At 41.0% G+C, this 13854-nt stretch overlaps 1 protein-coding gene across 1 annotated transcript in view; it reads left to right on the forward strand.

Moving 5' to 3' along the window:
• LOC140485461 (acid-sensing ion channel 5-like) overlaps positions 1-13854 on the forward strand; it is a 227722-nt gene that overhangs the window by 137091 nt on the left and 76777 nt on the right. Inside the window, exon 6 of the mRNA XM_072583664.1 lies at positions 6435-6491. Coding sequence (XP_072439765.1) covers positions 6435-6491 — 57 coding nt within the window. The remainder of the gene's footprint in view (positions 1-6434; positions 6492-13854) is intronic.

Consider the following 13854-nt stretch of genomic DNA (forward strand, 5'->3'; position numbering starts at 1 on the left):
GCTTGCTCTGCCATTCAATATTACTTATGTCCCATTTCCTACCCTTCCCCATAATGCCTCATTCTCCTACAGATCAAGAATCTATTCATCTCAGCCTTAAACATACACAAGCACTCTGCCCCAACAGCTGTCTGTAGCATGGAGTCTCAAATACTCACAACCCTCAGAGAAGAAATTGCTCCAGTATGAAACTAGTAACCCTTAATTCTGAGGCTGTGTTCTGATGGGAGTCTGCCATGAGGGGAAACATCCTCTCAGTGTTTACTTAAGAATCCTATATCTTTCAGTGAGAACATCTCTCCTTCTCATAAATGCCAATCTATTTAGCCTGTGCTTATTCAGGCAGTCCTTCCACTCAGAGGATTAACCTAGTGAATCTTCTCCGAACTGCCTCCAATGAAATAATAGGGGGATCAAAACTGCTCACAGTATTTCAGGCCTTTGACAAGGTACCGCATGGTAGGTTGTTGGGTAAGATGAAATCTCATAAGATCCAGGGAGAGATACCAATTGGTCACAAAATTGGCTTAACGATAGAAGACAGAGGGTGGTGGTAGGGAGTTGCTTTTCAGACTGGAAGCTTGTGACTAGCAGTGTGACACAAGGATCAGTGCTGGATCCACTGTTATTCATCATTTATATCAACGATGTGGATAAGAATTTAAGAGTTATGGTTAGTAAGCTTTTGGAGGATATCAAGATTGAGTGGTATCGTGGACAGTGAAGGTGGTTATCTGGAAAAGAAGTGAGATCTTGATCAACTGGGGAAATGGGCTGAGAGATGGCAAATGGAAGTTAATACAGATAAGTATGAGGTCTTGCATTTTGGAAAGTCACATCAAGGTAGGAGTTTCATGGTAAATTGTAGGGCCTTAAGGAGTGCAGCTGAACAGAAGGACCTTGGGATTCAAGTGCAGGGTTCTCTGAAAATGGAATCACAGGGCAGTGAAGAAGGCTTTTAACACATTGGACTTCATCAGTCAGGGCACTGAGTATAGAAGTTGAGAAATGATGTTGCAGTTGTACAGGATGTTGGTGAGGCCATACTTGGAGTATTGTGTTCAGCATTGATCACCTTGCTAGAGGAAGGATGTTTTTAAACTGAGAAGAATTCAGAAGAAATTTGCAAGGATGTTGTCAGGACTCAAGGGTGTGAGCTATAGAGAAAGGTTGGATAAGGTGGGACTTTCTTCTTTCAAGCGTAGGAGACTAAGGGGGGATCTTGAGGGGGTATAAGATCATGGGAGGCATGGATAGGGTGGGGAATGGAGGACTAGAGAGCATCAATTTAAGATTAGAGGAGAAAGAATAAACGGGAAGCTGAGGGGTAACATTTTTAGACAGAGAGTGGTACACATTCAGAATGAGCTGCCAGTGGAATTGGTTGAGGCAGGTACATTAACAACATTCAAAAGGCATTTGCACAAATACATGGATAGGAAAGGTTTAGAAGGATATGGGTCAAGTGCATGGAAATGGGGTTAGTGTGGACGGACATTTTGGTTGGCATGGGCCAGTTTGGGCCAAAGGGCCTGTCTCTATGCTGCAGGACTCTAAGACTTTATAACTGATCCAGTAGACTGAGGAATGGCAGATGGAATTTAATTTAGATAAATACAAAGTTTTGCATTTTATTGGGTCAAACCAGGACCAGACTTACTCAGGCAATGGTAGGGCCTTTGGGAGTGTTACAGAATGAGGAGATCTAGGATTACAGGTTCATAGTTCCTTGAAAGTACAGTCACAGGTAGAAAGGGGGGTGAAGGTGGCTTTCAGCATGCTTGTTTCATCGGTCAGAGCACTGAATAGAGGAATTCAGATGTCTTGTCGCAGTTGTACAATACATTGGTGAGGCTGCATTTGAGGTACTGTGTGCAGTTCTGGTCACCCTACTATAGAAAAAATATTATTAAACTCGGAAAAGTACAGAAAGGATTTATTAGGATGCTACCTGGATTGGAAGGTTTGAGCTATAAGGAGAGGTTGGATAAGCTGGGACTTATTTCCCTGGAGCATAGGAGACCGTATAGAGGACTATAAAATTATCAGAAGCACAGATAAACTGGATAGAATAGATAGATTATCCCCATGGCAAGGAAGTCTAAAACTAGAGGGCAAAGGCTTAAGGTGTGAAGAGAGATCAAAAAAGATTCTGGGGACAATCTTTTCCTCACAGAGAGTGATGAACATCTGGAACGGGCTGCCAGATGTAATGGTGGAAGCGAATTCAATTTTGTCATTAAAGAAGCATTTAGACAGGTATCTGAAGGGGATAGATATCGAGGGATAAGGACCAAATGGACTAGTTTATTGTGAAAACTGGGCAGCATGGGAAAATTGGGCCTTTCCATGCTGTAGACCTCCATGACTATCGCTCTATGTGGTTATGCCAGCATCTTACTCAGATAAAGTAAGACTTCCCTACTCTTATACTCCAGACCTCTTGGCATAAGGATTAACATTCCATTAGCCTTCCTGATTATAGCTTTCTGTGTTTCATGCACAAGTCCCCCTAAGTCCCTTTGTCTTGTAGCTTTTTGCAGTTTTCTCCATTTAAATAATATTGTTCTTTTCATCTCCTTTTCAAATTGACAACATCAAATTTTCCAACTCTTTGCCTACTTACTCATTCTATCAATATCTCTCTGCAAACCATTTATATCCCTCTCTCAACTTGTCTTTCCACCTGTTTTTTGCATTGACTGCAAATTTGGCTATGGTGCATTCACTTCCTTCCTCCAGCTTATTAACATGTATTGTAAACAGTTGTGGACCCAGCACTGATCACTCTGGAAGCCCACTGGTTACAAGTTGCCAACCTGAGAAAGAACCCCTTATTCCCACTCACTGCTTCCTGGCCATTAGCTAAAATACAATCACCAATTCTTCCATTTTGAAGATCCTGCCAGTGACCTTAAAAAGCTCACAAATCAGCATTTAACAGGAAGTGTAACAGTAAGTTGACTACTCACAACCACCAGGTGGATATCCTCTCCTGGTGCTGACCTGCCTCCACAAACACTTTGGACCATTGCTGTAGGATATATTTCTTAAAGATTGCTCCTAGCCCTCCCCTGAAATTCACCTCCTGAGACTGCAAAAGTTCTGGGCAATATGGTAATTGGTTTGCTCTGACATAGACCTTTTAACATTTTAGAGTTCAATTGATGTTATTTATGCCATACACATTCTGTCCAGTATTAGCTGGTGGCTCTGCAAATGGAAGAATCGAAAGGTAATTTTTTTCACTTAAATCTTTGGATATTTAAATGAATAATAAAGTAATTGTAATAAGTAAGTCCCCATTTATCTTCCTTGCAGTACTATTTTTAATATAATTTTTTTCCTTATGTATTAATACATTTTGCTATTTTAACATATTTTGTTTCACTCTTTAAGCAGGCCTGCTCTTGTTAGCTGCTATACTGAAATCTTGTGACTAACGTGGAGGATTCCCACCTTTTCTTTGGCTTCACGGCATAATTATTGCTGTCATAGCCTATTAACCGATTCCTGCCTCTAACAGTTTCACTGAATGATCTAGCTCTTACGAATGATCTCCTACTTTCCCCACAGTCTCCCAAATTTTCTTTCCCCATTTAATAAGAGCTGCTTAGGCTTTTAATCTGCCCAACTTTATTTGCTGCCTTTGTGCTCTCCCAGGTCTGAAACTTAGGACTAATGTTTCACTTCTGGACCTTAACTTCCTTTTCTGTGCCCATGGTCTTCAATTGTGATAAATGTCCAGAGCATTTAAACCATTCACTGGATTATCCTTCTTTGTTAAGGATTGCCATAAAGGTTTTCTGCCAGCCATTTCAATAATTGGTGCTTTGCATTGCTGGCAGAATTGCATGAGCATGTGATTTATAGTTGAGCCTGAAGGTCTCACACTGCTGCTTAATATTTAGTGCAAGTATTTAAATAAAATTTGCATAACCATCTGCCATTTTATTTGGGCAACACACACTGTATGATCTGCTCATGAAGAAGATTGCTGCCACCATTCTCTCTAAACTGTAGGAAACTGCAAAGCCTATTTGGTAAAGAAAAATCACTTCCTGATCGACGAGAAAAGTCTCATGTGTTTAACAAGATATCGTTTATTTCAAGGAAACAATTACTAACATAATAGACATTGTGATGGAGACTTTGAGGAGGACAGATGGTAGGTATTATCTCTTTGAGATCCCAAACTGTTCTGTTCTCAAGTCCATCATTTATCATCATAGTGGGTGGTACTTATGGCCTCCCTCAGTATTAACCTTTTGAGGTATGTTCAGAGCCATCCATAACAGAACAAATGATCAAATACCCATTAAACACGACAACCTGTTTCCTTTACATGACATTGTGTTCCATCTCAGGTGTTCTTTTATCTAAATCCATTAATGGTTCTACTGAATTTAGTTAATTTGGGAAGTTTCCATAGCATCTAATGATTTCCCACTTGGTCAGTTATGTTGATATTAATACAACTTTTAAAATTCCTGAATTCAGCTGAGTTCTAGCATGACCTATGAGATAACATCAAGCAATGGAAAATCTGAGAACTTTAAGAAATTTGGATGTATGTTTCAATTCTTAGTCATAGAGATGTACAGCATGGAAACAGACCCTTCAGTCCAACTCATTCATGTTGACCAGATATCCTAATCTAATCTAGTCATATTTGCCAGCACTTGGCACATATACCTCTAAGGTAGAATAGGTGAATGGGTTGGGGATGGAGGTGATAGGTCAGGGAGGAGGGTGGGGGAAGGTAGCAAAGAGTACAATGGGTGAATGGATGAAGGTGATAGGTCAGGGAGGAGGGTGGAATGGGTAGGTGGAAAGGAAGATAGGCAGGTAGGACAAGTCATGGGGACAGTGCTGAGCTGGAAGTTTGGAAATGTGGACTTCACCAGTTTCCTCATTTCCCCTTCCCCCACCTCACCCCAGCTCCAAACTTCCAGCAAACTCCACACAGTCAGTCACCTGAGGTGGGAATTGAACCCGGGTCTCCAGCACTGTGAGGCAGCAGTGCTAACCACTGTGCCACAATGCAACCCACTATATAGCCTCCATCACTTCCTCTGGCAGCTCATTCACAGAGCACGACCCTTTGTGTGAAAACATTGCCCCTTTGGACCCTTTTATATATTTCCCCTCTCACCCTAAACCTATGCCCTCTAGTTTTGGACTCCCCCACCCCAGGGAAAAGACCTTACCTATTTATCCTATCCATGCTCCTCATTATTTTATAAACCTCTATAAGGTCACCCCTCAAGAATGGGTGACCTTATAGAGGTTTATAAAATAATATCAGACACGAAATTGAATTAGAAAGTCATGTCTGAAAGGCAATATCGATTGTACTACTATTCATGCTGCGTCTAACAATAATTCTAAACACCATTCAATTTGTTGATAATCAAAAAGTTTTTATTATTCTACTGGGCTTTAACACAGTGTCCATCAATGACTTCCACTTACCTTATGGCACATTTTATGGTAGCTTCATTGAAGAAATAAAATTGAGCTTAATTTCATTGAGTAATGGAGAATGTGAGCTTTTATTTCAAAGGGAATGAAGGATAAAAAGAGAGGAGTCTTGTTAAAACTATATAAGGTCATCAGCAGACCATACCACAATACTGTGAACAGCCTCAGCCCTCTATTGAAGGAAAGATATACTGGCATTAGATCCAATCCAAAAAAGGTTCACTAAGTTAATCCTAGGTATAGAGGGAATTTCTTCTCAGGAGCAGTTGAGTAGCATGTGCCTAATCTTATTGAAGTTCAGAAGAATGAGGTATGATCTTATTGAAATCGAAAGGAATCTTAGGGGGCTTGACAGGGTAGCCATGCTGAGATTGTTTCCCCTTGTTGGAGAGTTTAGGATCAGAGAGCATATTCTTTGAATAAGGTGTTGCCCATATGGGAGAGAGATGAAGAGCAATTTCTTCTCCAGAGGGTAGTAAATGTGTGGAATGCATTCCACCACAGAGGGTTGTCAAGACTGGGTCTTTAAATATATTTAAGGCTGAGTTAGATAGATTTTTAATCAGTAAGGAAATCAAGAGACAGTGGACATAGTGGCATTGATGGTGTAATGACAACTCAGGGGTCAAAGGCTCGAGATAATATTATCAAAGGAGTGTTACCAATACAAAACAATATTCTATAGAAATCATTAAATTACTAAACCTACAGTGGTAGTAGGTCAGATGCAGTATCAGGGCACAGAAACAACGGTAGGCCATTTAACATTAATGGGGTTGCTATGTTTTGGGTTAGGTGTAAGCCATAAACTGCACCTTAATATTGAAGTAATTTATTGATGACACAAACATGTTACAATCTAGTTTTACCCGCAACTTGATAAATAAATGTTTGACTTATATATAATTATATTCAGCAATTTTAACATTTTAAATGGATTTGTTTTTAAGGAAATGGGCCTGAGTGTGAACCAGAAAAGTACTACAACTGTGCATATCCAATTCTGCGTAAGTATTGGGCCGTGAAAGAAAAAAAAACTGATGTTATTTTGTTTACATTCACGTCATTTTAATAGAAGTTTTAAAATTAGCCAAACATACAATTTGATGTATTTTCAGAAAAAAAAACATGAGAAAGGCTGTGATATCTCCTACTGGTCGATAGGAATCACTAATCCATCTCCTTGTGGAGCATTTTGAGTATGAATTCCCTTGGTAACAGGCAAAAGCCTACCCAAGTGGAATCCATCACTTGAGTCCTTTGTAAAACAGACCCTGATGATCTAGTGGTGGGAAAGTGCTTGTGGAGTCATAGAATCACCAGAATGCAGAAAGAGGCCCTTTGGCCTACCGAGTCAGCACTAGCTCTTCGAAGAGTACCCAACCCAGACCTAGTTTTTCCACCCTATCCCCGTAACCCCAGAATTCATCATGACTAATCCAACTAGCCCACAAATCTCTAAATACTACAGTCAATTGAGCATGACCAATCCACCTAATCTACAGGAACAAACTACTACAGATGCTAGAATCTGTACTAAAAACAGCAAATGCTGGAGATCACAGTGGGTCAGACAGCATCCATGGAGAGAAAACAAGATAACATTTAAAGTCTAAATGACTCTTCATCAGTGCTGAAGCGAAGTGTGGAGGTGGCAGTTTGGGAGAGCGGATGTGTGGGAATAGTGGGTGTAGTAGGCGAGATGTGAGAGTAGTGAGTATAGGGTGATGATGGAGAAAAAATATTGATAGTTCAGCTTATGTGAGCGGATTGTGAGAATAGCAGAACAATGATGTGTCTCCTGTCAGACTTGAAAGGGCAGTAACTGGGATGGGGGACAAATTACATGATAAAAAAAGGGAAAAGAAAGTGAAGAAAGGGTTCACTATTTAAAGATGTTGATCTCAATATTAAGTCCAGGAGGCTGTAAAGCGGCTGGTCTGAAGTTGAGATGTTATAGAGATGTACAGCATGGAAACAGACCCTTCGGTCCAACCTGTCCATGCCAACCAGATATCCCAACCTAATCTAGTCCCACCTGACAGCACCCGGCCCATATCTTTCTAAACCCTTCCTATTCAAATACACATCCAAATGCCTCTTAAATATTGCAATTGTACCAGCCTTCACCATGTCCTCTGACAGCTCATTCCATACATGTACCACCCTCTGTGTGAAAACGTTGCCCCTTAGGTCTCTTTCATATCTTTCCCCTCTCACCCTAAACCTATGCCCTCTAGTTCTGGACTTCCCAACCCCAGGGAAAAGACTTTGTCTATTTATCTTATCCATGCCCCTCATAATTTTGTAAACCTCTATAAGGTCACCCCTCAGCCTCTGATGCTGAAGTGAAAACAGTCCCAGCCTGTTTAGCCTCTCCTTATAGTTCAAATTCTCTAAGCCTTGTAAATCTTTTCTGAACCCTTTCAAGTTTCACAACATCTTTTCCGATTGGAAGGAAACCAGAACTGCATGCAATATTCCAACAGTGGCCAAACCAATGACCTGTACAGTTGCAATATGACCTCCCAGCTCCTGTACTCAACACTCTGACCAATAAAGGAAAGCATACCAAACGCCTGCTTCACTATCCTATCTACCCGCGACTCCACTTTCATGGAGCTATGAACCTGTACTCCAAAGTCTCTTTGTTCAGCAACACTCCCTAGGATCTGAACGTTAAGTGTATAAGTCCTGCTAAGATTTGCTTTCCCAAAATGCAGCACCTCGCATTTATCGGAATTAAAATCCATCTGCCACTTCTCAGCCCACTGGCCCATCTGATCCTGTTGTAACCTGAGGTAACCTTCTTCACTGTCCACTACACCTCATCTGGTGTCATCTGCAGACTTATGATCTGTACCTCTTATCCTCTCATCCAAATCATTTATGTAAATGACAAAAAGTAGAGGACCCAGTACCGATCATTGTAGCACTCCACAGGTCACAGGCCTCCAGTCTGAAAAACTACCCTCCACGACCACCCTCTGTCTTCTATGTTTGAGCCAGTTCTGTATCCAAATGGCTAGTTCTCCCTGTATTCCATGAGATCTAACCTTGCTAATCAGTCTCCCATGGGGAACCTTGTCGAACGCCTTACTGAAGTCCATAGAGATCACATCTACTGCTCTGCCCTCATCAATCCTCTTTGTTACTTCTTCAAAAAACTCAGTCAAGTTTGTGAGCCATGATTTCCCACGCACAAAGCCATGTTGACTATCCCTAATCAGTCCTTGCCTTTCCAAATACATGTACATCCTGTCCCTCAGGATTCCCTCCAACAACTTGCCCACCACTGAGGTCAGGCTCACCAGTCTATAGTTCCCTGGCTTGTCTTTACCACCCTTCTTAAACAGTGGCACCACGTTTGCCAACCTCCAGTCTTCCGGCACCTCACCTGTGACTATCGATGATGCAAATATCTCAGCAAGAGGCCCAGCAATCACTTCTCTAGCTACCCACAAGAGTTCTACGGTACACCTGATCAGGTCCAGGGGATTTATTTCAGGACTTCCTGCACTTCCTCCTCTGTAATATGGACATTTTTCTGGGTGTCACCATCTATTTCCCTACATTCTATCTCTTCCATATCCTTTTCCACAGTAAATACGATGCAAAATACTTGTTTAGTATCTGCCCCATTTTCTGTAGCTTCACACAAAGGCCGCCTTGCTGATCTTTGAGGGGCCCTATTCTCTCCCGAGTTACCCTTTTGTCCTTAATGCAATTGTAAAAACACTTTGGATTCTCTTTCATTCTATGTTGTTCCTCCAGTTTGTGCTGTGATTCACTGGAACACTGCAGAGTGCCAAGGACAGACAAATGGGCATATGAGCAGGATGCTGTGTTAAAATGACCGGCTATGGGAAGGTTAGGAACCTACTTGCGCACAGACCAGAGGTGTTCCGCAAAGCGGTCATCCAGTCTGCGAATATGTGGGCATGCGAGCAGGATACTGTGTTAAAATGACTGGCTATGTGAAGGTCAGGGACCTGAACTGCACATCTTTGGACTGTCAGAGAACCCAGTGGTAATTCACACAAACAATGGGAGAATGTGAAAACACCACACAGACACTCACAAGGCTGGATTTGAACCCAGGTGCCTGGCGCTGAGGCAACTGTGCTAACCACTGAATGATCATGTCATCATTTTCAGTTGTGTGTGATAGCACCTCCATACTTCTGAATGTAAAAAATAAAAAGAGAAAAGGAATGATCCCTTTGTGTTCTAATCTAATTTCTTTATACTATTAGGCATTTATATCTGCCTAAAGGGGATGTAGTGAAATTGATGTCAATGAGAATCAGAGGAAATCTCTTTGTTGGTTGGTGTCTTACCCACCAGAATGGACGATGACTGTGGCCAATCACTTTAGCCCTGCAGTGTATTTGCAAGCGTCCTCCAGGGTTAGATCCTACACCCAACCACTTTCACCCACTTCACATAATCATTCCTCCATGACAAGTTCAAAAATGGGAATATTAGCTCATTGCGTTTTGAATAATTTTAACCACAACTCCTCAGATACTGAAATAGTTAGCAACAGAGAAACAATACTTGGAGAATATAAAGGTTTTAAGTGGCAAGTAAGGGTAATGCCACATGTACTATCAATGACCAATGGGAGAGACTCATCACATCTCTGAGTGCCCTTGCCATTGTCAATGTCCCATCGATCTTTATCCTGATATCAACATTGACCAGAGAGTTAACTAGACCAACTACATAAATACAAGACAAAGGGTCAGTTAGACTCGAAACGTCAGCTCTTTTCTCTCCTTACAGATGCTGCCAGACCTGCTGAGATTTTCCAGCATTTTCTCTTTTGGTTACATAAATACAAGAGCAGGTCAGACTCTGCATATTCTGAGGGGAGTGACTCATCTTTTGAAACACCAAAGCTTTTCCACCAGTTGTAACGTACAAGTCAAGAGTTTAATGGGAAAGTCCCTACCTGCCTGAATAAGTAGAGTTCCAAAATACAGCAAGCTCACTAACAATCAGGATAAAGTAACAATCGTCTTGTGTACAATGGGACAATATTGTGGCTTTTAGATGTGTATTTTGTCCTGGTTGTTTGATGAGAAGATTTGAGCCAGATATGTAAAATCATCTATTCCAAATCAATAAAGTAAACAGCTTGTCAGGCTCCTTTTTTTTTAAAACTTAGAACACCAAAAGCAGCATGAATGGGAAGTTGGCTGTAGAAGTTGTCATAGCTCTCTCTTCCACTACAAAAAGTTGGCGTTCTCTCTTTCTCTGTCTAAACTTTCCCTTGTTGTTCCTTTCTCCGGGACTGGAGAAACATCACATGTAAGGTAATGTATTTTACTAAATTTGCCTTTGCAAAAGGTGTGTTTATGGGTGTTACTATATTGTAATAATTTCTGTTTTGTAGTTAAATAATCTATTATTCTATTAAGTTTTCCAATAGAGCTCAAACTACACAAATTCATCTTTCTTTTGTTTGTATTTTCACTGGGTGTAGAAACAGAGTGTAGTTTGCTGGGGGATCTTGACAGGATCAAAATCTCTAATTCCAGGTTTGGTTTTGGATTATTGGATTAAAGGATTAAAGTGATAAATTTTGGTGGTTTTTTGGGGGGTGTAGTGTTGATTGGTTTCAACAGGGTGTGGCCTGGGTAATAATGGCTCTTTCAGTCACTAAGAGTTTCCTACATGTGGAAGAAGTCACTCAAGATGTTTTACAGAAAGTGGGCAAGGCAAAGCTTTTGGAATTGGCTAGCAAGCTGACATTAGAGTTGCCTGTGTCTGGACCAAAAGGGAGAAAATTGCAGATGTTATGAAGGTGTAGGTGTATACAGTACCTTTGCGAGAGAGGAAGCTGGCAAGGACTGAAAGCACAGAGTGTGCTGAACAATTTAAAAATGTAACACTTGGCTAACACAAATAGCTGATGCTGTGTTGCCATGGTACAAAAACAAATTCAAATCCAGCCAATCAGTTTAAATTGTGTCCCACAGACCAAAATCCAATCGAATTTGAATTTAATATTTTGATGACATCAAATCAATGAAATGATCCAATGTTTTGGGGTATAAAACCGACATTTTGAACAGTTCAAACTGGGCAGCATGGTGGCACAGCAGTTAGCACTGCTGTCTCACAGCACCAGAGACCCGGGTTCAATTCCCGCCTCAGGCAAATAACTGTGTGGAGTTTTCACATTCTCCCCGTGTCTGCGTGGGTTTCCTCTGGGTGCTCCGGTTTCCTTCAACAGAACGAAGGACCCGATACCCAGTATGAGCAAAACCAATGTAGTGTACAAAATCCCATGCAAGGACTGCACAAAACATTACATAGGACAAACAGGAAGACAGCTAACGATCCGCATCCATATGAACACCAACTAGCCACGAAACGACACGACCAGTTATCCTTAGTAGCCACACATGCAGATGACAAGCAACATGAGTTTGACTGGGACAACACTACTATTATAGGACAAGCCAAACAGAGAAAAGCCAGGGAATTCCTAAAGGCATGGCACTCATCCACAGATTCAATCAATAATCACATCGACCTGGACCCAATATACCAACCACTGCAGCGGACAGCTCGAACCGACAACTGGAAGCGGCAGATTCAAACCACTATAAATGCCGGTGGAAAGATCACAGAAGCGCTTCACAGGAGGCTCCCAAGCACTGAGGATGTCACCTAGACAGGGGACGAAATGTCTGCAACACAAATTCCTAGCTCGGCGAACAGAACCACAACAACGAGCACCCGAGCTACAAATCTTCTCACAAACTTAGAATAGACAAAGCTGATTGGTTTTGAAATGTGACTTTTTTTTTGTAAACCTTAATTGGGGCTCTTTTTAATCAGACCAGAATTGTAGAGTGGGATGTAAAAGATAGGTTTAAGAGGAAAGAGTTGTGAATAGCTGTCTAATGTTCTCTTTTGGACTTAAAGAATACAATTGTTAGTTTTTACTTTTAATAATGACCTCTGGGATAGTTCTTTGCCTCTCAAAATTTAACAGATTATGCTGCGAAGTGAGCTTCGCTGTGTGTGGGGTTTAATTTGCAGAGCGGTTTACCCCATGTTGTGACACAGCAAAAGCTCTACATATGCAATCCAGAACTACTTGAAATTGTGAAAATGAAGCAGCTTGAATTAGAGGTGTTGGCAAGGGAAAAAGAATAGCCCTAGCTGCAGAAAGGTACAAAGAGAGAGAAGAGAGGGAGAAACTGAGAGTTTTGAACTTCAGAGGTTAATAATTTCAAAGGGAAAGTCAATTTAAAATGGAAAAGATAAATCGTGGTGAGGGCAGTGATGAAGATCACACCCATCATAACCAAAAGGCTGGTGGGGATTGGTTTAAATAAATCCAAGCTTCACCAACATTTGATGAGAAGGACGAAGATGCCTTTCTTCACTTCATTTGAGAAAGTTTGGTAGGTAGAGCTAATAAAGTATTTGTATTGTCAGAGAAGATATCTAGGGAGTATGATGCGGTGAAAAAAATGCCACCTTAGTGAAATGGTGCCAGAAATCTCCAGAAAAAAGTCTCACATTGGTGGTTGGGAAGTTACTGGAGAGGTTTCTGAGGGAGAGGATTTATGCACATTTGCAATAACATGGCCTAATTAGGAACAGCATGGATTTGTGCAGGGCAGGTCATGTCTTCCTAACTTGACTGAATTTTTCAAGGATGTGACAAAGGTGATTGATGAGTGCAGAGCAGTGAATGTTATTTACATGGATTTTAGTAAGGTTTTCAACAAAATTTCTCATTGTAGGCTCATCCAGAAGATTAACTTGCATGAGATCCACAATAATGTGACCACTTAGATTTAGAATTGGCTTGCTCATCAAATGATACCATGGGATATAGATCAGTTGCAGATATGGGTGGAGAAATGTCAGAGTTTAATCCAAGTAAGTCTGAGGTGCTGCATGTTGGGAGATCAGATGCCAAAGAAAGTCATACGGTTAATGACAGGATGCTGAGCAGCATTGACATACAGAAAGATTTTGAAGTTCTCTTGAGGTGCAGAGGCTGAGGGGAGACTTGATAAAAGTTTATAAAATTATGAGATGTATAGATAGGGTTGACGGTCAGAATCTTTTTCCTAGAGTTGAAAGGTCTAATTCTAGGGGACATGCATTTAAGGTTAGAGGATGAAAGTTCAAAAGAGACCTGAAGGGCAAGTTTTTTTACACAGAGAGTGGTAGGAGTCTGGAATGCATACATGATAGGGGAATTTAAGGGATTTTTAGATAAACATATGAATATGTAAAGAACAGAGGGATACAGACTAAGGTCATGTGAGAAACAAAACTCACATATCAATAAATGTCAGTCCGAGTCAAATTCTGAAGCAGCGAATTTTATTG

This window comes from Chiloscyllium punctatum, chromosome 14 (genome assembly GCF_047496795.1).
Source record: "Chiloscyllium punctatum isolate Juve2018m chromosome 14, sChiPun1.3, whole genome shotgun sequence".
Lineage (NCBI taxonomy): Eukaryota > Metazoa > Chordata > Chondrichthyes > Orectolobiformes > Hemiscylliidae > Chiloscyllium > Chiloscyllium punctatum.